This window comes from Arvicola amphibius, chromosome 7 (assembly GCF_903992535.2).
Source record: "Arvicola amphibius chromosome 7, mArvAmp1.2, whole genome shotgun sequence".
In the NCBI taxonomy this organism is placed as follows: domain Eukaryota; kingdom Metazoa; phylum Chordata; class Mammalia; order Rodentia; family Cricetidae; genus Arvicola; species Arvicola amphibius.
The window spans coordinates 12426457-12452400 of record NC_052053.1 but is presented as its reverse complement, the minus strand read 5'-3'; the positions used below and the strand labels follow the sequence as shown (position 1 = coordinate 12452400).

At 45.2% G+C, this 25944-nt stretch overlaps 1 protein-coding gene and 1 long non-coding RNA gene across 2 annotated transcripts in view; one reads left to right on the top strand and one right to left on the bottom strand.

Annotated features, from left to right (window-relative positions):
- The window catches only part of Rapgef4 (Rap guanine nucleotide exchange factor 4), a 117315-nt gene extending 93608 nt beyond the window's left edge, over positions 1–23707 (top strand). The window contains 12 exon segments of the mRNA XM_038338012.2: positions 50–84; positions 87–170; positions 173–187; positions 592–606; positions 608–631; positions 633–772; positions 3547–3637; positions 7586–7636; positions 8401–8488; positions 8890–8954; positions 19341–19395; positions 22502–23707. Coding sequence (XP_038193940.1) covers positions 50–84; positions 87–170; positions 173–187; positions 592–606; positions 608–631; positions 633–772; positions 3547–3637; positions 7586–7636; positions 8401–8488; positions 8890–8954; positions 19341–19395; positions 22502–22629 — 791 coding nt within the window. The 3' untranslated portion in view covers positions 22630–23707.
- Positions 11334–19144, bottom strand: LOC119819684. Its single transcript, XR_005286297.1, has 4 exons — positions 18987–19144; positions 14579–14701; positions 13084–13213; positions 11334–11828 (listed from the first exon to the last, which is right to left on the bottom strand). It is a non-coding gene; the product is annotated as an uncharacterized LOC119819684 (long non-coding RNA).
- Positions 23708–25944: the final 2237 nt, after the last annotated feature.

The following is a 25944-nucleotide window of genomic DNA, read 5'->3' as shown; positions in this document are numbered from 1 at the left end:
CCAGCACTTAAAACCTTTTGTGATTCATGATCCCAGTTTCCCAACAATTATTCCCAGACTCCCTTGCCAGAACAAGAAGGCCCCACACCACTGGGACAGTGGGAACTTTTGAGCTGATGAGCTCAAAGGACTTGGCGTACCAGATGACCACATATGATTGGGAAATCTTTCCAACTGCGTGCACGAGGTGAGGTCATGCTGGGAGCATCCAGGGAACGGTTCCTGGGTGGCTCTCGGATTGGGGGGCCTGATTGCTCCACTCAACTTTCGTTTCTGGGCGCTGCCATCTGGAAGCACATGATGGCTTTTGTGAATGCCGAGCTTATAAAAGTCCTCAAATATTAAAGAAAGAAATCTCTGTGATGGTATGCTATGTCTTCCAGAGTCTATTAAGCGATAACCCTAGTTTATATGTATATATTCCACGAGCCTCATGAAGGCCCTTCAAATCTATATGACAGTACATCCGTGTTAGTGATGGAATTCACATCTGCTGCTCCATAGGAACGCTTTCTTGACAATAGAGGAGCCAGGCTGGCGTTTTGATTTAAAAGCAACAAATAAGTGAAATTGTTTTTCCTTTCTTTCTAGCTGGAGCTAATCTACTCACACATTTGGAAGGCATATTTTAAAAAAAGACCACAGCAAACTTGGATTTGTTCCTGAGGAGATTTAATGAAATTCAGTTTTGGGTTGTCACTGAGATCTGCCTTTGTTCCCAGCTCAGCAAGCGTGTTCAGCTTTTGAAAAAGTTTATCAAGATAGCAGCTCAGTAAGTAGCCTTAACTTTGGAGGGAAAAATAATAAGTCTTTGAGCTGTGTCTCTCAATGGACTACAGCTTAAAATGAAAATCCGGCAGCTGGATTCTGTAAGAGAAGAACGTCTTCCGACTTTCTAACAGTTAGCATCAATACGTAAATTCACATCTTGTAATAAGGGTGCTGGAGTCAAAGGGGGGCTCAGTTTTGCTCTGAGCGCCTCAGATTTTTAAACCTCTTTGTGTTTGAAGAGTGCTTTAAGTAAACAAACGTCCTTCTGCAGGAATTTCTGTTGCAAGGCTTTTGAAGCCCTGTCCCACATAACAACGTTCTCACCAGTAGAGGGCAGTAGAACATGCTGGAACAACAGTTTATCCAACTCGGCCAGAATAAAAATCAGTAAAATGCATAAAGGCCAGCTAACCTGGTACTAGGACATCATCTCCATACACATCAGAGAAAGCAAACATCTTATAAATATTCTCTTTTAAAGCCCTTCTTGGGGAACTGTTTATTTACTGCGGGGGCCAGTTAGGTTTCTCCCTGACATGAATTTAATCTTCTCTGGCTATTTAGATACGCCTGACGACCTCCTGTTTACTTCCATGTTTTTGGTATCACCACAGTACTAAAAATAACAATTAAAATGTGGCCACAGCTGAGGACTCCTTCCCCTCCTAGACGCAGATGCGCGAGCTCAGGAAGGTTGGGAGAACAAGTGGCCCTCCAGCCAGGCAATTTGCTTGAGCCAAAACAGTTCTGATCCACACGGGCGGCTGATTTCCAGAGCTAAACAAAGGAGGGAGAAGCTACTTTGGTGCTTTATAGGTGCCAGGCTTGCCAAATGCCTGGAGTTGTGTTTGCCAAAAATGTTGAGGGTTCAATAGAATACCAGGTCCTCTGAATGCACACGCTGCTTGCTCTTTCTCTGGAAAAGCTGGCTATCTGAAGAAAGGGTTAGCCGAGTGTGGCCACTTTGCCGAGCAGCGTGAACGGCCTCTGTGCAGTGGGCGAATGCCTTCATGTGTTTGGAATGAGTGATTATGGAAACTATGACAGGGTGTGCTTTCCCATCCCAGAGAGCGTGTTCTCTCTTACACTTAGCCTGCTGGTGGCCAAATGCCCCCGCCGAGGGAAGAGGAGGCCTGCCTCTTGTTTTATGGAGGCAACACAGATGAGCCTTTCAAAATACTCAGGAATATATTTTTTTAATGTTTGTTATTTATCCTTCTGGCTCCTGTTAATTATGTAGATGAACTTGGCCTTCCCTATACATCAAACTGGGTTAATTTAAGCCTTTATTCAGCCTTGTTCTGAGTGTGACTGTCCCTTAATGAAGCCAATTTACTCAGCCTGGGCTGTTTAAGATTGCCGGCTTTCGGAACCCGAGTCTCAAGAATGAAACAGAAAGCTATAGGCATAGGGTCTTTCTGGCCTGCTGTCTGTAGAGAGCTGCGACATTTTCTTTAAGCTCTTGGCCCCGTTAGGAGCTTAGGAAAGATGAGGCGCAGGACTGGGGTAGATGATTTTATCCTCTCTTCACATGAGAAGAAATGAGACACACAGCCCTCTCCTGACCTGCCTTGAAGGGTAAGAGAGCAGGTCTGGGCTCTGGGTCATTCTCCCAGTCACTTACACAAGACAGGGGCAAATAATATATGGAATGGCATTAGCCCTTCACCTTGGCACTGTAATGGCTTAGCTTGTTTCTCACGTGTGATCTGACCACCACCACAGCTCCGCTAGCGTGCATGTTCGTCCATCTCTACACACGTGGAGAAGGGCTCATTTGATGGTTTTTGAGTGTGAATATGAGCAGCCAAAGCAACCATTTAGTGAGCCTTCTACAAAAATGTTTATTCAACATTTATTTATTGTGCTGGTCAACTTAGATAGCCATATTGATTTGTGTTTATTATGAAGTGAATGTGTTCCCTTTTTAGGGGCCTGGGATGAAGAACTTAAGGTGTGGTTATTGTTGTTTGCCACCAGGTATAGCAAGTACCTGGGATAATATCACCATTTTTAATAAGAATTAAATTTCTATACTATATTTATTATTAAATTTGTAATTTAATAAAAATTTAATTTCAAGGCTTGGTCCACATGCTTCATTCCAAAATATAAATTCTCATAATGGTATAAGCATAGACTCAAAATTATCAACCTCCCTAACGTCAGCTAAGTAGAAAGTAAGTTTATTTTGTTATTGATGCTATAAATTATCTCCCAACTTCAAATTCCTGGAGAACAAGTGCCCAAGCCCCGGGGACCGCGCCTAGGAAGCTGACACTTTTCAGCAATTTAGTGTCATTTAACGTAGCGTGCAGGAGGCAGGGCGGCCACAGCCTTGTGACATCCTTAACTTCTTTCTACCTGGCAGGTCCGAGCTCCCACCTCCAGGTCTCAAATTCTCCACATTTGCCTTCCCTTTCCCAGTGCCATGGGATGTCTTTCCCTTCCCCACTCCCAGATTCACTACGGCTTTCAGCAGATTTCTGATTATAATAACAACCTTCTGGGGATGTAAATTTAAATTCTCAAAACTCAAACCTCGATGGCCCAAACCATCTACTTTCTAAAGCTGTAGGGGGGTGTCAAACAGCAGAGCCTAGCTACCCAAGCAAAACTCCTACAGGGTGCTGAGTCTCTCATTGCCGGTTATATAAACGAGTCCTGATGAATATTAATGACTATCAGAAAATATAACTCTAACTTTTTTTTTTTTTAAAAAAAATCTCACTCAAAAGTGGCATTCTACTTAAACACGCACCTCTTGTGTTCCAGCTGCAAGGAATACAAAAACCTAAATTCCTTTTTTGCCATCGTCATGGGACTCAGCAACGTCGCCGTGAGCCGCTTGGCACTAACGTGGGAGGTAAGCCGCTGCTGGGATCCAGCTGTGACTTTTGCCACAGGAATAAAAACAGAGGCTCTCCGGTGAGCTCTTCTGTAGAAATAGCTCTCGCGCTGGTGGAACAATGGAAAAGGTGGGACCCGCGGAGGGAGATGACCCTTCTCCTCCTTCTGCTCACCGCAGCGTGAGAGTTTAAAAAGATACTGTCCAGGTGGGGGCAGGAAGGGGAGGGACGGGAAGCCTCAGCGGTTCCGTCTCTACAATGTAAATAGTCATAAATGCAGGTCTGACGCATAACACGAAGGAGCAGCTTAGTTCAGATGGCCGCAAAAGTCGCTTTGCACACAGGTTCAATTGTCTCCAAACTGTCTGCTTATTGCCTTTACACGGGACCTTCCCTATGATTGAAAGGGGGCAGAAGATCCATTTTTATCCAAGTAGTCATTTTGCTTCTGGGAAAAAAAAAAAAAAAGCCAGCTGTTGGGAGCAGCAAAGGACCGAGTATCTCATAACCACCTGGCAACTCCTCCCTCCAGAGAGGAGCAACAGTGGGCTCGGACTGTCTTTGGAGCTAAAGTTATACAGGTGTGTTATGAACTTCTGCAGCAAACAGGGCGAGTGATTCATTGACAGTTCAAAAACACCCTCATCTGTCATTAGCTCAGCACTCGGAGAGTGCTTATCCCCTTCCATGTGACATAGTTGAAGAAACACTAAACTCTAAGAACATACTCACAAAAATAGACTCCTGATAAACATACACAAGCATGTGTAAGAGGGACCGCAGCAGAAGAAGGCAAAGAGTGTATGAGAGACTCTCTTTGCCACGGTGTTTAATAGCAACCGCTTGTGTCCCGTTCCCCTTGGCGTTCTTTTCCCACCCATTTCCCCTTGAAGCTCTTTTCTTCCCCCGCTTCCCTAAATATTTCCATTGTTTTCTAAGGCAGGTCCTCACACGTCCTTCTGTCTTGAGTTTCCCTTCAAATTCCAGGCAGCATGCAGCTTGCAGCGGTTCATCCCCTGAATATAGGCATGAGGGCATTGGTGAGGCCTGCGAGCCACGCGGCCGTATCGGCTTCCAGCCGGCCGAGGAGCAGAGTGGGCGTGCCAATAATAAGCGATCAGGGAGGCCGTTGTGCAGCGACCGTCTGACTGCCCATGTTTCCTGGGATCTCGAGAGACCCAGGGTTCCCCTCAGGGAGTCTGCCCTCCGTAGTATGTCTCTGGCTTCTGATCCCATGCACAGAGTCCAAAAGGGTGGGTCAGAAGAAAGGAAAGTTCTAGAGGTTTTTGAGGAGGGGCCCATGGAGGCCAGCTGTAGGTTCCACGTAACAGCAACCAGATAGCGAGACAGAGCACAATCTGGGCCCTTCCGGCTACCTCGGAAGCCCCTAGAGAGGATCCAGCCAGCTGATTGGCCAGGCCTTTACTTTCCCCCAGTATAAGAGTGCCACGGGTATGAACTTCTATTTCGGTCATTGTCTGTCTCGGACAGAAAAAATCAGCCTTTTCATGATTGATAAACCTTCATTTGTTTTTTGAGTTGAAGTGTGATTATGCGATTCTGTAAGGAGAACTTCTGCTCATGAGCATCTTCGATTTGGATTATTTCTCTGATGAAAACCTCCCAAGGGCATCCTACACAGCTCCCGTGAGCCCCAGAGTGACGGCATGGGCAGTGTAAGGAACGTTGCCTGATCTCAGGGGACTGTAGCACAGTCAGGGAGCAAAGGAGCAAGTGAAAACGCTTGTGGTAAGAAGAGCTCAAAGCGGGAGAGCAACCCATATCTGGGGGGAAGCCGCTGAGAGTGCTGGCCTTGGCCTAGTGAGACATTGGCACCCTGTAGTGGAGGGCTCTCTGCTTCCTTCTCTGACCACACCCACTCTACTTCTGTAGCACTTCCCATCGCCCCACCCCCACTCCGCAATCATGACAGCAAAAATACCCGCTGACTTTTCTAGCCATCCCCTGGATTGGCTAATGGCCCCCACTAAGGCACATCTTTGGAAATAGTGTGTGGAGAGAGCCCCCAAACGGTTTATTACCATGTTGGGTATTGTCTTTGTCTGAGAATCTGGCTGAGTTAAGAGGGCTAGAATGACAGAGGTGTGATCCAAAACAGACTGTATCCGTGAACGTTGATAAAAAAAAAAAATAGTTCTAGCACACACAAGTCTGTTCAATATGTAGTCCTGGGTACGTAGCCCTAGTTGGCCTTGAACACATGACGGAGACCAGGCTGGCCTGGAACGTGCAGAGTTCTGCTTGTACCCGCTCCCAGAGTGCTTGGGTTAAAGGTGTGTGTTGCCATGGCCAGCTCCAAGAAGGTTTAGTTTTTAAAATGGACTGTATTTACTATCCAGTGTGGTGATGCTCCATGTGACATCATCAGAACCCTAACGCCTGTCACAACTTTCAGCCTGAAATTCATCTTCTGCGAGAAAATACAAGGTTCCTCACATCCTTGAAAATGGATTCTAGAGGATGTGGAGAATGCACAAGGCACTAGCTTCCAGAAACAGAATAGGAAGTTCTAAGGGTGATTAGATGGAAATCTGACAGTCTGAGCCACACCCCCGGGGAAGAGGTGGGAGTTCTCTGAGGACTGCAGGGGGCTAGTGGGTGGAGCAGCTATAGAAGGGGGACCACAGGGAGCAGAGCAGGGCTGCTGGGAGTCTCCAGGTCCCACCCACCCACTCTCACGCTGGGGAAACATTTTGGGACCATTTGGAGTCCTGGCTTCCAGCTGCTCTTTCCTGCTAGAGATCTTTACTTTCCTTCTGATTTGAGTTACTGAAAGCTGTGTCAAAGTTGTTTACCAGCTCTGCTTCACGAGCACGTGTTACCTTGGCCTTGAGGATCAGAGGATAAGGTTTTCACCTGTTGGCCCACCTGACTGTTGGGTATATGAGCCTCCATGGTGCTATTGATGAAAGGGCTTCTTACCAGGGACTAGAGATCTGTGTCTCTGTCTCTCTGTCTGTGTGTCTTTGCATGTTTCAACCTCCAGCCCCTTGCCCAAAGCTCACGAACTGTATGGTAGCACATAGAGCGCAGACAGGCGTTGTGCACTGCAGAAACACATCGCTTTGCTTCATCTGGGTTTGTTGGTAGAAAGTTCGGCTTTACCAAAGCAACTCTCAGCAAAATGGGAAGCAGCAGATTGAAAAGGGATCGTGGTGCTGCCAAGCACCAACGTGTAGATGGGAGAAGCCAGCATTCTGGTAGCCTCTCACCTTTTCCATTAGAGCCAGGCAGAGAAAGCATGCCAGAGAGCTTGGTTGGAAGGGCAGCTCGGAGCACAGAAGGGAAGTGACCTAAAAGCAAGTAGGAACTGTGGACCAGAGGAAGCGTGGCTTAGGGACAGGCCAGGCCGTGAGATTAACTCCTTCCGTAGGTTACACACAGGGTTCAACTTTTCTAAGGAAACTGAGCATCTCTGTACCTCAGCACTGTTGGGGAACCAAGGAGAAAACAATTATAAAAACAATTAAAAAGAAAACACCATAAGAAGGGGCCCTTTTTCTCATGTCTTAACATACGAAGGAGAAGGGCTGCATCTTTCCTAAGGCTCTTTGTATCCTAACATTCTCCAGGGCTAAATGCCTATTTGGGAAATCAAGAGTTAACGAGAAACAAGGGTTTGGAGGGTCCAGGCCACTTATAGTTTCAGGAATGCAGGCAATCCTGATTATGAACCGTCCAGTCAAGAATATGTAATAAAAGCGGTAAGGCCAACACCTTCATAGCTTCCTAGAGTTCAGCAACAGGAAGACCTCTCAAAGGCAAGTTCCGTATATGCCAGAGATGATTCCCAAGTGACAGAGCACACGATAGTTCATCCCGGCTCAGAGGCGGTTGACTGAGGGCCAGAAGACATGCATCTCCCTTAGAAACGGTAGCGCACACAATCCATATCTAGATCTAGACTCTGACAGATGTGTGTGTCATTTTCATTTGATGAACAGAAACTGCCAAGCAAGTTTAAGAAGTTCTACGCGGAGTTTGAGAGTTTAATGGTAAGTGACAGTGGCTTTCTCATTCCCTCCGCCGTCCGCCTTAATCCAATTTCCGATTAGCTCGAGTTCTCATGGCAGAAATTTTATCTGTCCTTGTATGACTTTAAGAAGTTTATGATCCCTTTTAGTGCTGCTAAAACAAGCATGCCTGACTAATGAACGGCCCCCTCGGGAACTAACTTAAAGAGGACTTATGTCCCACATAAGGTCAATTTGCGTAACTTAGAAAAGCAGTGTAATAGGATTCCTACCTAACACAGCTCAGGTTGGCCAGGGGTTGGAAGCTACATCTCTCGGCTTGCCAAAATTATGTCTCCCCGTTGTCTGGGAGGTGTAACCAGACAGGAATGGGATGAATGGGTCTTGCTGGGAGGCAGGGAATGTACGGTTCAGAGGGCGAGTTAGAACTGGCTATGCGAGGTAGGGGATGGGGTGGGGAGCCAACCTTCAGGGAGGAGGTGGGGCTTCAGGGAGTGGGGAATCTGTGGAAGTTTGTCCTACAGGTTCATTTTACACTCAAAAGGATGCCTGTCCTTGGCTCCTGGAGGCTCCTTAGTGAAAACAGGCATGCAGTACTGTCTCTTCCATGCGTGAAGTTGTTTTAAAACCAATCAAACCTGTTTAAATCTGCCTTTCTTCCATAGTTCCGTCTCACCCCAAATACCCGCTTGTGGGATGACGAGGCTACGTGTCCTAGGAGGCTAGAAAGGGGGGTGTGGTTTCTGTCACTCATCACTGACCAGCAACACTTTGTTTCTCCCAAGGATCCTTCCAGAAACCACAGGGCCTACAGGTTGACAGCAGCGAAACTGGACCCCCCCATCATCCCTTTCATGCCCTTGCTCATTAAAGGTAAAATCTCAAGACACACCCAGGCCAGGCGGGAGGGAGACTGGAGGGGTGAGGATGGAGGGGTCGTCTGGCAGAAAGACACTGCCTGCCTTGGTTCCCACTCCTGGGTCTAAGTGTCCTGAAAGGGTTGGGAGGTGGGAAGGAGGTGGTATGAAAAGCCTGTGATTTCCGAAGCCTTGCGAGTGAAAAAAAAAAAAAAAAAAGGTTTATGTTAGAGATTTTACTAACCTCAGGTAAAAGTGATTTGGAAAGTTAAACACCTAACATAAAAGAAACTATTATCAGCTTTTTCAACGGCAGTGTTATGCAAATCCACCCGCATATGCTAATGGTGCTATTGTGCTTTCTTAGTATGACATATTTCGGTTAGTGACTAGAATGTGGCTTTTATTTCTTTACAGATATGACATTTACTCATGAGGGGAACAAGACTTTCATTGACAATCTAGTAAACTTTGAAAAAATGGTAGGTGCCGTATTATAACCTTAACCACAATGTTTTTTTTTTCAAATAAAATTTGCATTTGTACTAATCAGGCAAATAACGTCTGCGTGTGCTGCCATGTTACAAAGGTAGTTATACAGAAAGGAGTTTTGAAACACTTGGTTCGGGTTGGCTTCCCCGTCTGCTGTCAGTACTCTTTTGTGGAGCTGAATGGTATTTGTACCTTGGCTCTCAGCGGCAGCCGGCTTTTTATGCCCGCGTGTTTCTGCCCCTCCGCTGCCTGTTGTTAAAATGCACGCATGTTCAAGAGTGACTTCTGGGTTTCTGGTTGTTTGGTGAGGTCTGTGCGCGCTAGACCGCCCCAGGACGCCTTTGAAATGTTTCTCTGCCAAGGCTGACAGGAGTGCCTGTGGGGGAAAGGCAGCGCTGCAGCCGAGTGGGTCTTTATTGCAGGGTATTAATCTAAGTGTGGATTGCTTAGTCTCATAAAGTTCACTCAAGTTCAGTGAGGGGACTTGGAGGCTCCGAGATCTCCATGACGACGGCGACAGCAACAACAACAATGGAATGTCAGTAACAAATGGGAAACTGGCCCTTTCCTAGTCCGTTTTTCCCAGCCCCTTCTCCTCTGCCCCACCCCCACCCAGAGAAGAGGGAGTCTGGCAAAGGTACTCTGTAGTTTGTGTCCTTACCTTCCGTGAAGCAATAAGGCCGGCCCTTGCCAGAGCCTTTCTTTAGCTGCACAGTCTATGACAATGGAACGCCACACTGTCTCCGAATCCCTGGGCTGCGTGTCGCCTGGAGTGCCAGAGTGGTAGAGCTTCATTTGCCCAAGGGGTATGCATTTGCCCAAGGTTGTTTTGCACTGTGAACGTGGCCCCGGGATTTGGAACTTGGGAGACATTGGGGTCAATACTCAGTTCCGTCCTTGCGTCCCTCATCATTTGCACAAGTCTTTTTCCCCAACAAAAAAAAAATGGGGCTCATGCCTGCTTTAGCCACCTCTAGGTTGATAGATGGTCCGTGGTGTATGAGTCTCCCTGTATGTCAGAAAGTGCTGGAGAGGTCTTAGCAGAACCTGTAGTTCCAATTGTCTCTTGAAACATCAAGCTAGCGTGTATGTCTGTAGACAAATTAGAAACACCCCACTGTATGTGGGCTAAGGCTCAGCCCTGTTCATATAAGCTTATGATTAGGAAGCACAGCTCAACTCCACTGTCTTAGACCTTCTGAGGAAGCAGACAATAACACACCCTCCTCAAAGACCTGCGCCATAGGCAAAATAGTGATTCCTTGCTCACTTGTTAGCGTAGAGAGCGAAACATTCCCAGCCTTTCTGAAAAGATAAATGCTTGTTTTTCCAAAGTGGACAGTTGAGCAAGTAGGAAAATGCCCTCCTGAAGTCACTTATGCAGAACATTCGAAGACGCAAGGAGAAGCTAAGCCAACCACTGGGCTATAAAATACAGGCAGAGATGTGAAGCCCACACTCCCTGGAGAATCGACTGACTTTAGGACTGGCTAACATGAAAGGAAGGAGATGGTCCAGAACAAGCAAGCTTGGCAGCATACGCTGAGCCAACACGCCGTCTCGCTGGGGAGGCTGAGAGTTGTCTCTGAGTTCCTAGAGCTGTGTCCTCTCGTAGTAGGCCCCTGCGAAGGCAAAGTCAAGATGACCCACGAGTAGGGCTCTCCTCATTCCTGTACCCTTAGAGCCACAAGCCCGTGAACTCCTCCCGGCTAGGCAGTAAGCCAAAGAGGGATCCTAACTGTTTCTGTCTCTCTGGGTGGCCATGTTTGTGTTTGTTCAACAGCCACTGATTTAGTTAAGCTGGCATCCGCAGCTACGAACGCACAAGCCGAGATTAATGGCGGGTTGGACGCCATTATTATATTTAGAAGCACGGTTAAGTGTTGTTTCTTTGCAATGTCAAAATCTTCAGTGAGCATGGGCAGCCTCTGGGCTCGGAGGAAGCAGTCAATGCTCCTGGCTTCAAACCCTCTTTCTCATTTCAGCGTGGTCCATGATGGGACGCCATCACGCCCACACCCAGCCGTGAAGAAGGGGACAGGGCTGGGGCAGGGCACGCTTGTTCCCATTAAGGCTGGGGAAGAGGCTGCGCTGGTCACTTTCATCACCTTGTGGGCTAGAAATTGTCGTCACTTGAAAGGAAGGCTAGAAACATAGCCTCTCACTTGGGGTTTGGTGTGTGCCTCATTAGAAATTAAAGAGGCCCTGCTGCTGTGAGAGATAGGGAGGGAGAGGTTTGCCAAGTGCCTTTAATCCTCTGTACTGGCAATTTTCTAAGCTTGGTTTGATTTGATTTGATAAACTGTGTCACCAGATAGTTCGATTTTGGAAATGCCCTTCCATGAGTTAGATGTTACTAGAAAATGAAATCGAAGTTCAAAAAGATTTTATTGGCTTTCCAAAACTGACTGATCAATGTGGTATTATCCATCAACACTGATCAATCAGTGTTGGTCCGCTTTCCAAGCTATCCTCCCCTCAGTCAGTCAGCCCGCCCACCCTTCCTCCAGGCACCACCCCATCCATCACTATTATACACGGTTCCTCTTAAGTATCTTGGAGAAGGGTACGTCGTCTTTTTTCGATTCTTGTCAGTCATCCATCAGCAAGGACCAGGTGCGAGCAGGGTTGGCAGTCTGTGCGCCTGCTGGGCTCTGTCCTCAGTGGGAACCCCTCACAGGGGCAGAAGACACCAGGGTAGCCAGGGAACCAATGCCTTTCGGTGGAGCTGACCTCACAAGGGGACCGCAAGCCAGCATGCCAAGGCTAAGTTTTTGGTTTGTTTGTTTGTTTGTTTTGAGTGTCTTCCCCCTTGAGGTGTGAATGAGGATTAGAGAATTTTGTTGCATACTGGTTTTCAGGATCTGTGGGTATGAACAAAAGAGAATTCACACTCTGGTCCCAGTGCAAAAAAAAAAAAAGGAAAAATTCTCATGCATTCTTTCTTTGGGGGGAAACATAAAGGAGTATGTTTGAATAAAGCCCCTCATAGCTTTCTATGGCATGTATGAATATTTATAATGCTGGGAAGGTAGACTGGCTATGGATTAGAGGATAATACGCTGGCCTGCTGCCACTCTTCCCGGCTACAGAAAGCACACTGATAGGTACAGTTGCTGCAATACTGGAAGGCTAGTTCTATTTCAGACATAGCCATATTTAGGTATATTTATTTAAGAATAAGATTTGGAAGTAGTCATTTTTTTTCTGGAATGAGAAGCATAGAGGAAACTTCTAGACTTCTGGAAACATGAACAGAAGCTTATTAAGGAAGAGAGATGTTTTGAATCCTTTCAGCTTGGCATTTCTAGGCATGCCGTTATATAATTAGCAACAGTGTGACTTCCAGCAGCCGTGATGGTCTAAAACACAGTTGTGGAATGCTGGCTTTGTTACCTGCCGCTATGGAAGAGTCCTTAGGTAAAAATCTAAGCGTTCAAATTTGCCTGGTCCCCAAGACTTTTTCAATTCAAAGGAAATCTATAGGAATACTTTGGGGACTAACACACTTTATATAGACTTCACAGACTAAGACAAATGCAGATTTTCCAAAGAGCGTGCTTCAAAGCAACAGAGCAGATGAGAGTGCCCAGGAAAAGGATTTCACTAGGTGGGAAAAACCTTACAGAGTAGTCCCTTGTCCCTTTAGAATAGATGCTGTAGTAAAGATAAGATGAAAACACATGGAATACTAAAACTTAACAAGTTATTAAAGCAGGGGTCATGGTAGTAGTAAAAGACATGCACCAAAGAAGCAGCTGGGTGAGAAGTTTCTGCAACCATGCCAGCAGCAGAGAAAACCACATTGCATACAGTCACAGAAGAAGATCCAGCCATGCTAAGTACCCGTCAAGCATCCTCTCAGACTTCAACTCTGAACAGAGCCCACGTTGGCAAAACTGCCCTTCTTTCCTTTCTCTTCCAGCCTCGAGTCCTTGTTCTAGCTGTCACCTTGGCCTGGGAGTTTTTCTCTCCCCCAGTTTCAGGTATCGGGCTCCTTTCCATGGTTCAGGCTTGAAACCCATGCTTCTTCTCATGGTGCCCTTGACTCCCCATCTGCCTTTGCTCTCTCACATCAAGCGCTCTGACTGATTGCTCAGCCTGGAGAGTAGTTCTTACCATCTGAGATGGCCATCTTTGCTCTTCTTCATCTGTCCTCTGCACTAGAAGGTGAGGGCTGTGGACCAGGGATCTTGTCTGTTTTGTCCTCTGCTGTTTCATGAGCGTCCATAAATGTGTCTGGTGTATTCTAAGTAGGCAAGAAATAATCGTTAAATAGAAGAATGATCCAGTGATATTCCCATGCTGAACTTGATAAGGAAGGACATTTGGAAAGGATGCTATGACAAAAAATGATAACAAAAGCATTTTCTGTTTGTTAGAAATTAATTAGTAAGGGTGTCATGTTTTGCATTTCACCAAACTGAGATTTAACTCAGGATGTCTTTCTCTTTCCCTTAGCTTTCTGTTCCAGAATGGACATTATTCTTCCCCTCCCCCAACCCATGGCACTTTGTCCTTCGGGGTCTTTCCAATCTATTTCAGTGTGCGCAGAGAAGCACACAACACTCTTGCCTGAGTTGTGATGTCCCATGACCTTCCTATGTGAATATTATATATGATAGATGTGTGCGTCTGTTTGTCACAGATCCTTTGCATAACAAAGACCCACTACTGGGGACAAAGCTCAGGCTTCTTCAGAAATGTATACAGCAAAGGCTGGTTGAGTTCTGGGAAGTTGGGCCTTACTGTGCATAACTAGTTGTTGCTACTATTGGCATAATCTTTGTAGAAGAGAGACTATATATTTCTGTACCTTCTTATTGGGAAAAATTGTGTCCTGAATATGGAGCAGTCTGAATAAAACTATTGTGTATAAATTTTATTAGTTATATATGCTAAGCATGGAAGGGCTGTAGGCAGCCTATCCTGGATAAGCACAGAGACGGAGAGATTCAAAGCAGGCAGAACAGAAGTGTCAGAGGAAAAAAGAGAGCCAGGCAAGCAAGGGGAGCAGTGGTGCCCAGTGTGGTACATGTCTATAATCCTGGCATTGGAGGGTCATGAGTTCAAGGCCAGCCTGGACTAGAGCAAGATTTTTCTTTGAAAATTTAAATTTAAATTAAATAAATAAAAAAAATTAAAGAGAATAAGAATAGTCATGGATATCTTAACTGTCAACAGAAGGAGAGGCAAAAAACTGACCCCCTCAGAACACTCACTAGAAAGGGCATGATTCCCAGGAGCCACTCCTCAGGATGCTCCTAGCTGAGAAGCCAAATGGCCTAAGGACAGGGAGGCTGTAGCGCTGGTGTCTGAGCCTGTAGCAGTGTCAGGTGGCCTTGCCTGGAGGCCTGCAAGTCTGAGCTTGAACACTGGACACCTAAGCCTGAACCTTCTCAATAACAGGAGTGGTGAGCTTGGGCAGAGCCAAGGGTCAGCAGGAAGAAGCTAGGCAGACTGGGAAGCGTAGAGGCCTGGCAGATAAGCCCAGGTCCACACGGTATGGAGGTATGAGTGATAAGACCTGATTGGGCGACAGGTCAGTAAAGGGTGAGACTGAGGCCATGAACAAGACACTTCCCACCCACTGGATCCAAGGATAAATATCTACCTCAGAGGTTGAGGGACATTTGCGTCTGGTTTATCACCCCAGATGTAAAGCACGGGCACCGCTCGTCTCCATATTGTTCTCTTAGGCCCGGGGCGGGCCATCTCTTTCTGCATCTGTCTTCAGCTATAAAGAGAAATAAATACCTGGATGCGGCCACAGTCTTTGGAGAGCTCTCGGCACGCGCTCATCCTGGGGAGAATTCCTCAGCCTCAGCTGGGCCCATCTCTCAGCCCTGCACTAAGCAGACAAGCCCCAAAGGCCTGCACTTAGAACCAGAGAGTTATTTCAGGGGTTCTGACGAGGGGTTCCAGCCTGTCCACCCCACCAACGTGGAACATCTTCCGATGGAGGTGTTCTCACAATCACCCCAAATTATAAGTCACTTTGGTGATGAGGCAATAGTTGATAGGAGTCATAATCCTCAGCTTTGCTGGGATGGAAAAAGGTTTGATGCTCTGCTCTGGAATAATCAAGCATTCCCCCCCCCCCCCGCGCTTACTCCCCACAACTCCCCTCCCTGTACTGCCTCCACCCGACCCCAGGCCTGGCATTGTGGAGAGTTGCCTGGCTGGCTCCAGCCTGGCCAACCTGCTCTGGCAAAATCTCCAAATCTAGGGTATAATTTTTTTGCTCCCTCCCCATGATGGGAATTGGATAATGAAACCCAAGTCTCTTGAACTTCGGTTTCAGCGAGCCTCAGTTGAATGCAACCATGAATAATCTTGTCTGCCACCAAAGATGACACATGGGGCGAGGTCCTTTGAAACACAAAAGACAGAAAGACCAACTAGATATGTTTTAGTGGAGATGAGTGTAAAATCCTCCCCCTTGGTCCTCAAAATCAGCTGCACATGGACAGAGCAGAGAGCTGAATCCAGGCCCAGTGAATCAGGCAGTAAGGTTTAGTTCTCCAATGTCCAACAGATGTCAGTTACATAGTTTTATCCAAATTGTGACTTAGATGTATAACTTAGCCAGCTCAAGCAAAGGAGGAAAGTAATTTTCTGTGCTTTAAGATGCCATGGTAGCCGGGCGGTGGTGGCGCACGCCTTTAATCCCAGCACTCGGGAGGCAGAGGCAGGCAGATCTCTGTGAGTTTGAGGCCAGCCTGGTCTACAAGAGCTAGTGCCAGGACAGGCTCTAAAAAAGCTGCAGAGAAACCCTGTCTCGAAAAACCAAAAAAAAAAAAAAAAAAGAAAAAGAAAAAAAAGAAAAGAAAGAAGATGCCATGGTAGAAACTGACTAGGAGAGACAAAATTGTCCCGTATGGAACTGTTGAATAACCAATCATGGTGGTGCACGCCTTTGGGAGGCAGAAGTCAGTGAGTTTCTTTGAGCTGGAGGCCAGGCTTGTCTGCAGAGTGAGTTCCAGAGTAACCAGGATTGTTACACAGAGAAACACCCTGTTTTGGAAAAAAAACAAGAAAACACCTTCTCCCTCCCTCCCCATACACAAAGAATGAATGAATGAATGAAACTGCTGAATAAATCAGGATGTTTAGGTTGAATAAGGGAGACCAAAGGAGGGATTCTACATGTTGGAGGAACTAACCTATCTGCTAAGGTTCCAGAGCTCATTGACTGGAAAGAAGAGGGAGAAATACTTTTGACTCCAACCAGCAAAGAACTTCTAGTTCAGAAATGGTTATAGATGAGAAGGTTGACTTTGGAGGTGGTTTGTTCGCACTGCTGGGCGTACTTGAACACCTGGAAGCCATGGCTTATAAGCAGGCTATAGAAGGCATTATGCACCCTGGAATGCTGGGGGGGGGGCCTGATTCCTGGAGTCTCAGTAGCATATTAAATATTGCATGTGAGCCGGGCGGTGGTGGCGCACGCCTTTAATCCCAGCACTCGGGAGGCAGAGGCAGGCGGATCTCTGTGAGTTCGAGACCAGCCTGGTCTACAAGAGCTAGTTCCAGGACAGGCTCCAAAGCTACAGAGAAACCCTGTCTCGAAAAACCAAAAAAAAAAAAAAAAAAATAAATAAATAAATAAATAAATATTGCATGTGTCAATGGGTGCAAAGCAAAAAAGGTTGGAGCTAAAATATGTAACAACCACCCCCTCCCTTTTCAAGCCCCCTGGAAAATTCTATAAAGCAACGGATTGGCCAGCAATGCCTGGTGGCCCTCACTTATCATCACGGATTTACAACCATGAAACATTATTGTGGTGGACCTCACGTGGAGAAAGAATGGACCTCCTTATAAAGCCCAATTTGGATGTTGAAGTTAAGCTGAAGTTATCTTGGCCAATACAAATTAAAAGGATATGTCAAAATTAAAACCATTGGTGAAAATTACTCAAAGATTTGGAAGGGGTAAAATGAACTTCGGGGCCTAGAAATTACAGATTGAACAATGTGTTCTCACATTTTAAACTACATAATGAGCTAAAAATTATGAAGCCTCAGAGGATAGCTATAAAGAGTAGGACTAAAACTAAAGTCAGAATGAGATGTTTTATCTTTCAAAACTAAAAAGCAGAACAATTACTCCCTACAAAATGGTATAGGAAGAGGTTTCTGACCTCTGCTAATTGTTTTATTATTCTTCAGAGGGGCATACTGGCAGCATTTCATGGGGGTTTCGGTAATTACACTCCATTCAATATCTGAAGAATTACAATAATTCTACATGGAATATACTTGTGCCCTTCCGATGCAGAGCCTTCAGAGGAGTGAAGAAACAGCTTAAAGTAAATTAGCAGGGAAATTATCATAGTTACTGTTTATTCTGGGGCTCCGTATACCAGAGGCTAATTATACATTGTATGCTATGTTTCCTTGGAGGTATTGGTAGTTTGTTTCTCATGCCGATCAACAGTCCTGCTGGTTTTTAGGATCCTTTATGAAAGTAAAGTTTGAGCAACTTTTCCGATGGCCTCTTTGTGTGGGAGAAAGCGTCCCTCACAGACACGTGCTGCCTCTGCTTGCCAGAATCCTGCAATGGAAGGGAGCGGCAAGCACACATTGTATGCTCTTGTATACACATTCGTGGGCCTTGGCTCTTCCATCGTGGCCTCAAAGGCATCTTCTTGCACTTCAGCAAACCAAGGCCTATGAGAGCAAAAAGTGGGGACCGGTTTACATAGCTCCTTGGAAATAGGGGGTTCCTTTACCCAGATGGAACCTTTCCAGTTGTCTGCTGAGAGAACCATTCATCCAACCCTCTGCAGAGTTCCCTTCAGAATCTGAAACACCAAGTCCAGTAGCAGGGACTTCCAAGCCAAGCTTCTGCTCAAGTAGCTTAAACAAAACCTGACATCCGGCTGAAGAATGGTGCTTAGGCCTCACCAGGGTTTCTCCATGGGAGTCTGAGGTCTCTGTTCCTGGCCTTCACGGTAGAGGTGTCTGTCCTCTTCTTCCACTTGCCCACTGAGTCTGGGGTCTCTCGTCTGCTCAACAAGCACTTTCCCACTAGGCCACATCCCCCAGCCCTTTCTGCTTCTTTCGTGTCTGTATGCAAACACACACAAAAATGCTCTTTTAAATTTTTATTGCAACCAAAACCTTAGAAGAATTAAGATCGCTGGAAGCTGACAAAATTAACAAAGGCCAACTGAGTTTTGGTCTGCTTAGAGAATGTTTAAGATGCAAATGGTGTGGGGAAAAATCTCAGTGCAATGTAAAAGTGGAAACCAAAATCAAATATACATACAGGGTATGACTTAACTTTTTAAATGAATTTGCATGTTCATTTCTAAAATATCAGAAGGCTAGTCAGACAGGTGGTGGCGCACAACCTTTAATCCAGGACTCGTGGGAAGTAGAGGAGCGGATCTCTGAGTTCGAGGCCAGCCTGGTCTACAGAGGACAGCCAGGGCTACACAGAGAAATCCTGTCTCAAAAAACCAAAACAATTTTTATTATATATTTTTAAAATGTTTTCAGATATATGCCTGATACATGCATATATACAAATACATATATATTTATAAAATCAGAAGGCAGCCGGGCGATGGTGGCTCACGCCTTTAATCCCAGCACTCGGGAGGCAGAGGCAGGCGGATCTCTGTGAGTTTGAGAACAGCCTGGTCTACAAGAGCTAGTTCTAGGACAGGCTCCAAAGCCACAGAGAAACCCTGTCTCGAAAAAAAAAAATCAGAAGGCAATGCACCAAAATAGAAATACGTTTACCCCTTGAGTTTATAATCTACATGGTTTTACTTGTTCTTACCGTTTTGGTTTCCTACAATGTTACTATGGCAGTGTTATAAATAAGGAGGTAAAAACAAAGAAGGAAGGAAAACAGAGTTCAGATTGAAACAGAAACTTTTTCTGACACTGAAAAGGGTCAGGAAAGCATAGTGAGCAGCAACAATCCCAAGCAGAATATTCGGACTTCCTGTTCCGTGTAATCTACCACCTCACTGCCTGCTAACTGGGAGAAACTTGAAAGCTAACCTCCTTCAGATCCGAGACAGTTTCAAAGGACGGGGAAGCAGTTTCTTGGCATCAAAGTAGAGTGTCAGGTGCACTTTTACAACGTGAGGCGCAGGCCCAGGCCGAGACAAAGAGCTGTGTCATGAAGCCGTGAATATTCGTTACCTGCAAGCGCTTTGTACTAGGATGCCTTATTAATGTCACTCTGCAAGTTACATATCAACCAGGTGCCTTCCGAGCGTCAACATGCCAGGGCATGCCAGGGCATGCTGCTGTCTCCGGTGATACCAAGTGTTGTTGGAATAGCTAATGTTTTCCCCCTTGGCGGATCACGCACTAAACCGACTACCATTTCCCTTCTCTTCTTCCTCACAGCGCATGATCGCCAATACTGCCAGAACTGTGCGGTACTACAGAAGCCAGCCCTTCAGTAAGTTCCGAGTTACGGCACGCTGCCATGGACGTGGTGGCGATTAAGTCCTTTCTAATGAGACTTTCAAGACATCCTGGGAGTCTGGCTAGCATTTGACTGTGTTAAATGGAATTTGGACCATGAAGCACACATGTGCCTTGGGTCTAAGAACTTTGTTTGGCTGTTATAAGACTAAGATATAGTCACATTGCTGTAACAAAAAAAAAATATGGGTCAGAATGGTCTTTCAATGAGTGAGTTTGAAGGAGTTTCCTTTGCTCATGCCAGTGCAGCTAGAACATGTTGCAAAGGCCCGTGAAAGCCTGCCTCCCCGTGCCACTCTTGATGTGATGCACTGCTCCGTGCCAAGGAACTTAGCAACCCTTGGAAAGTCAGTGCCATTGTTTATAAACTGAAGATAATTTATTGTCTCTCGAAAATGCATTAATGTTTATAACACATTGGCAAAAAGTCCCATGGTAGGATTTTATATAACGTTTGTAGTGTTCCCGGGGATTCTTTTAAATGTTGGCCATATGTCATAAGCACCAGTGCTATGCTTTTGTAGGTATAAAATATTAGTCTTAGCAGATGACCGTTTTAAACTGTTGGGACTTCAGTTTCCTCGTCGTGCCAGCTGGCCACGTTAGGTCGGTGCTGCTGTCTTTGCTGGCCTAGGACACGGGAAAAGGTCTAGAGCTTTGCTCCCTCGGTCTGGTTTGGGAGAAAGCAGGTGAACCCTTTGAAGTTCGGTGCTAATGGCATTATGTGAGTCATTTGAGAGAGCTGGCATTTTAGCTCAACATGATATGACGGCACAGATATGACAGCAGCCTACCTCACCACCCTCTCCAGCAGATCCTGTCTTAAGAGACTGACAGGTTCTTGTTTTAATAATCACAGTGGTACGCTCTTTGTAGTGTGGCTCTGGCCCAAAGCCAGAGCTTGCTAACATAGAATGCCAGAGCTCCTCACGCTTCAATTTTTTTTAACGTTCAGGAGAAAGAAAGAAAGAAAAACAATTGGAGAAAGTAATCTTGGCTTAGGGAGTGAGAAGGGCTTTTAAAAAACTAATTCACACAACCGTGCCCTCTCATTCCTGAAAATGAGATCGGTCTTGCATGTTACCAACCCCTCCGACCTGGATCCTGCCAGCGGTCAAGCATCTCACATCCTTTCCTATAATAATTTACTCTGTGTGTGAGAGACGGGACCATACATCGGCTGAGAGTGGGGGAGAAGCAGTACCAGTTACAACAAACAGACTTTATTAGCCAGAATCCACGTCCCTTCAGAAGATTCCAAAACATTCTCAAAATCACATGCAAAGCCCTGTGTGCTGGAGAGGGCTCAGCCTTTGGGAAGGATTCTCGGGGAGGTTCTAGAACCAAACATGAGCCACAGAAGAATCAGCTTTGCTTCACCAGCCTCTTGGGCAGTAAATTCTACTTTCTTCCATATCTTTGAGAAAAGTGAGGGTTTTTTTTTGTTGTTGTTGTTGTAAATTTCCAGTGCATTTGTTGAACTTATCAGCAACTGCGGGTAAACAGCAGCTGCTCATCGCTGAAGTCAACAATCATTAGATAAAGCTATAGGAATAGATTCATAAACATCATGAGGATATATACAATGTAATTACAGTATATTGTACATGCAGAGTATACTGCCAGTGGGAAGCAGAGGAAATGAAGCACAATGTGTTCTGTGGTTCGCTGTGGTATTATTTATATGTGATAATTACACTGATGAGTTTCTTCTTACAACAAGCAGGGGCCTTTGTAGCTTGTCTCTGCGTCTGTGCTCAGACCTGCTTCACTCCCCTCCAACTCCTTATGCAGATGGCGTTCTGATTGTCTTGTGGAGCTGTGGGTGGATCTAGCAGGAGCAACTGGACTTCAGAAAGCAGCGTTGGGGTGGGAGGAGAGAACTCAGTCCAGAGTCCAGATTCCAACTTGGCCACTCCTGCTTTCTGCTAGAGAAAGGAATGGTTCCCCGGGCCAGTCCCTGACCCATGGACTGCAGCAGAGGGCTAGGCTGTGTATAAACAACCTGTCCTTCTTTAGAAGGAGGGGCTCCATTTCAAATTTGGGGAACCTTACAGGGGAGAAATTCAGACTCCTTGTTTCAAAAAGAATGAAAGGAAAAGGGAAGGAGAGAAGGGAGGGAGGGAGGGAGGGAGGGAGGTAGGGAGGGAGGGAGGGAGGAAAAAAGAAAGGAAAAAAGAAAGGAAGGAAGGATAAGAAGAAGAAACAGAGAAACCCAGAGAAGAAGACCTGGCTAGTCTGGACACAGATTCTTATGTGGTGGCAGCATTCAGGAGCCACTAGGTAGTCACTTCCCAAGGTACTGTGTTTCCAGTTTTCCACTCTCCTTGTGAATCTGGCCTTCTTCGTTCTAATAAATAATGTGTGTAGGAACTATGGGTGTTAGATTTCCTTGGAGTCCTGGTTTGAATAAAATCCATTTACCTTTTTTGATAGCCCAGGTGCTCACATCGATAGATCAAAATAGATCAGAGCAAGTCATGTCAGAGAAGGAAACTGCACTAGAAGTCATTAGCCAGAGGCGGCATGTCCCAAGTCTGGACCGTGCCCAGGGGCATACAGTGAAGTGCTGCTGTACGTGCATGCGAGCTCAGGGGGCCCATGAGGCCTGATGCCCACTGGCTGGCTTCAGTGCGGTCCAGGTGTTAAGTACTCTTGTGAGTTGCTAATGAAACTGTATCTTTGACATTGGTCCTCATCCAGATCAAAGGAGGTGGAGACAGGGTATGAGACACAGAGGTGAGCTGGGAAGGGAAAACAATCCTCATCTGCCACCAGGGCCATCAGACAGACGCTTCCCTTTTTATTTGGTACCCTTTTTAATTTTTTTTTTTCCCGGTGTGCAATGCAAAAGAAAATGATCAAAAGAGATGGTTCCGGGGAAGAAAGGAAAACCGGAGGGTAGGAGGGAGCAGAGAGACCAACCAAGTCGAAGCAGTTCTGTGGCTGTGGTGCGTGGCCAGGTCTCGGCGGAACCCAGGGAATCTGTGATAAATGTGGTCAGCCAGTGGGGAAAATAAAGCTGCATCTCACGTGCAGATAGTAGGCACGCCAACTCTGCCTGCTCTTTCTTTTAACAGATCCCGATGCCGCTCAAGCTAATAAAAACCATCAGGATGTCCGGAGTTATGTACGGCAATTAAATGTGATTGACAACCAGAGAACTTTATCACAGATGTCACACAGACTAGAGCCTCGCAGGCCATAGGCACGCGAAGGGCTCAGAGCGACGTTCTGTCTCCGGTCCACAATCTCTCCGAAACGCCCTGTGTGCGCGTGTGACTGCTGACCGTGTTGTCACTAGAGAATTCTCCAGAATGAGCGGAGACACATCCTGAGACCCCCTCGGGGCCACACCCAGCTTTCCAAGCATCCCACAGGAGAGGAAGTGATTGGGCCTGCCGTAGCTTAGGGTCATCCGCTATAGTCTCCCTTCTTCATTTCCAGACATGCCGTCGTCAGGCTCACACGAAGAAACGCCATTGCTGAGGGAAGCCAAGCCCCTGACATCCCCTTCCAGGCTGCAGTATGAGACTGTGCCTGGTGGGTTTGACTTAGATACATTGATGATGATATAATTGAATAATTTTTTTTTAAACTTAGCACTTTGATTTGGGGCATGGCGTCTGGGGAGGGTGTGGAGGAACCATAAAAGTCCAAATTATAGGTCATATTCCTCCATTTCCATAATCTTACCTCTGAAGGACTAGAACTGCACCACAATACTATGAAGCATCATGGCTATTTGGTCTGTAATTTCTGAATGATACTATAGAAAATATGTTTACATTGTAACTCTTACAAATTTACAAATCAGGATTGCGTGTGTAATAACTGCTAAGAAATACTAAGGCTCTTAATATCGTCAGCGTTAAGAGGGAGAACAACATTCAAAAGAGCACAATATGCACAAAACGTTTTTCAAAACTGAAATCTTTTCCTGGGCATTAAAAACCTTTCCTCTACAAATTTATTGTTACTGATGAAGAAAACCGTATTTTCTGGACTTAAATGTTACTACAAAAATCTTAATTTTCAGCAATTGATTTGCACTTTCAGATAGATTGTAAATAGGTCGTGCGATCCATGGTATAGAGTTATTTATTCATTACATAATAGACATTGTGCCAAATGATTCCTTTTTATTTATTATATTCAGTATGAAATTTTGGAGTACATTTTTTTCCTGTTTTCACAATTAGACTACATTTAACGTGTAGGCATTGTATGTACATATTTCTTCTGTAAATAGCAGCCAGTATCTTCATTAAATATCCTTGACAAGACATAGCTGTGTTGTCAGTTTCTTGGATACAGAAAGTCATACTTTCCACCATACTGGAAAGTATGGATTTTTTCCCCATTTATTTATTTATTTTGTGCATGTGCTGAGGACTTGAACCCAGGGCCTCGTGCATGCTAAATTCACACTCAGCCTGAGGCTGCAACCCAGCCTGCATTTGGTTTTTGTTGCTGTTGTTTTCTTGAAACAAAATCATACACTAATTGAGTATGCTCATGATGTTGCAAAACCATTATCACTGTCTGACATCATATTGTCACCTTGCAGAGGGGACAATCGTTAGCATTCGTTTCTCATTTCTCCTCCCAACCCCAGGCAACCCTAATCTACCTTCTGTCGATAGGAGCTCCGCTCTGAACCTCCGCTAATTGGAATCACGTGTTACAAGACTTTGGTGTCTGGCTCCTTTCATTTAACATAATGCCTTTGTGGCTGTTCCACATTACAGCTTGGGTCAGTCGTGCGTTCCTTTCCGCGGCTGGTCAATACGTGTTGTATGGATCAGCCACATTTTGTTCACCCTTTCATTGCCCCTTTGGCCTTCAGATATGCTGCTGATGGTGGGCCCTGCATGTGTGGGGGCATCTTCTTATCTCTCAGTGTGAAGCTGTTAATAAATACTGAAGAAGGAGATACCTAAATTCTTCCTGTTATGGACCTGGTTATTTTTATCTATTTTTTTCCATATTGTGTTCCAGGCTGTACTCACATTATTTCTCCATAGACCTAAATACAACCATGAAGACAAGAAAATTTGAAGACCATCTTCAAATAAGTTTGAAGGCCACTGCATAGTTTATCTAGTTTTTACAAATAAGCCCTGGTTCTCATTAACATATTAATGGCGCTAAGAGGTCCTATTAAATTGTGTGTAATATCCTACAATTAAAACCCACCTTGCCAAATACTAAAACAAGTAAATGGATTTCTGTATTTATTTTTTAGTGCCCTAAAGAATAGAGGTGTTATTTCATACAGTATTGATTTCTTCCCAGAAGTACACACATACAATGCCTTGGATTTACTAAACAGTAATAATATTTTTAAAGTCACAGAATAAATTTTCTTATAGTCATGATTATTCAATATTGCACTATATCATAGGCATCAATCAGCTGCAAAGTTTTCACTGTTATGGATTTCTAGAGAATTTATAAAAGTCTTTAATAAGGCTGACTCTTCATTCTTCCTTGCTTTGATCTTACCCCTCTTCCTTCCCTACATTTCTTAAAGCTGGTATCCTGAGCTCACCAGCACCATTTCCCAATTCCATGGTGATTGACACATTATAATTTCATTTTAATTTACTTCCAACATTATTAAAAGTGAATACATAGTCTCCCATGTGTATTACCCTTGGTCTCCCAATTGAGACGAACAATTACTATAAAATAAGAGGTTTTAATTATGACTAGCTTTAATATAAATACATTAAATTCCTTTATTCAAGGTAGAAATGATGAGGTCAAAAACTTGATACTCTGAAAAGGATAAAGTCAGTCAACCCTTCCTGAATCGGGGAATGCAGTAAATATTGTAAAACTTGCAAACAGGCCAAAAGAAAATGAGATGCCTACGAGGTCATAAGAAGGATAATGAGGTTTGTTGAAAGATGTGGGGTGAGGGGGTGGAGAAAGAGGATGTTTTTCCCAAAAGCTCCAGTAGAAAATTATAGATTTAAGTGTTTAACATAACTGTTCAGCAAGGTCACCAGCATAGTGTCCGGTAACTAAGCTCTCCCAGCAGCATCTGAATGCCACGCAGGTTCAATATACTTCCCTCCTGAATTTAATGGCATTGCTTCTCAAGCTATGCATGCTGATCAATGACTACCAGTGTGAGAAAATTAAAAGAAGTGTCACTCCGGCTTCAAATTGTGCTCCTGATAATAATAAAAATTCAGCAGAGAGGGAGCAGTGTGGTAAAATGAGCCCCTGCTTTGAATAGCTTTCCTTTGCCTGTCGATCTCAAATGCATTAAACGTCTTGCTTCCAAGTGATTTGAATCTGTCCTACATAGCAGAGTGGAGGATGGTATGAGCAGGCCATAGCAGCTTTTACTTATTTATAAGTTGGGGGAAACCTTCAACTCAACTCTCCCTGGTCATTTTTTCCATTTGCTCATTGGTTCATTGATTCATTAGCAAATGATGATTAGGATGTGCTATAGTTTGGATCTTGAGTGTCTGTAAAATACTTATGTGTTGAAGGCTTGCCCCCA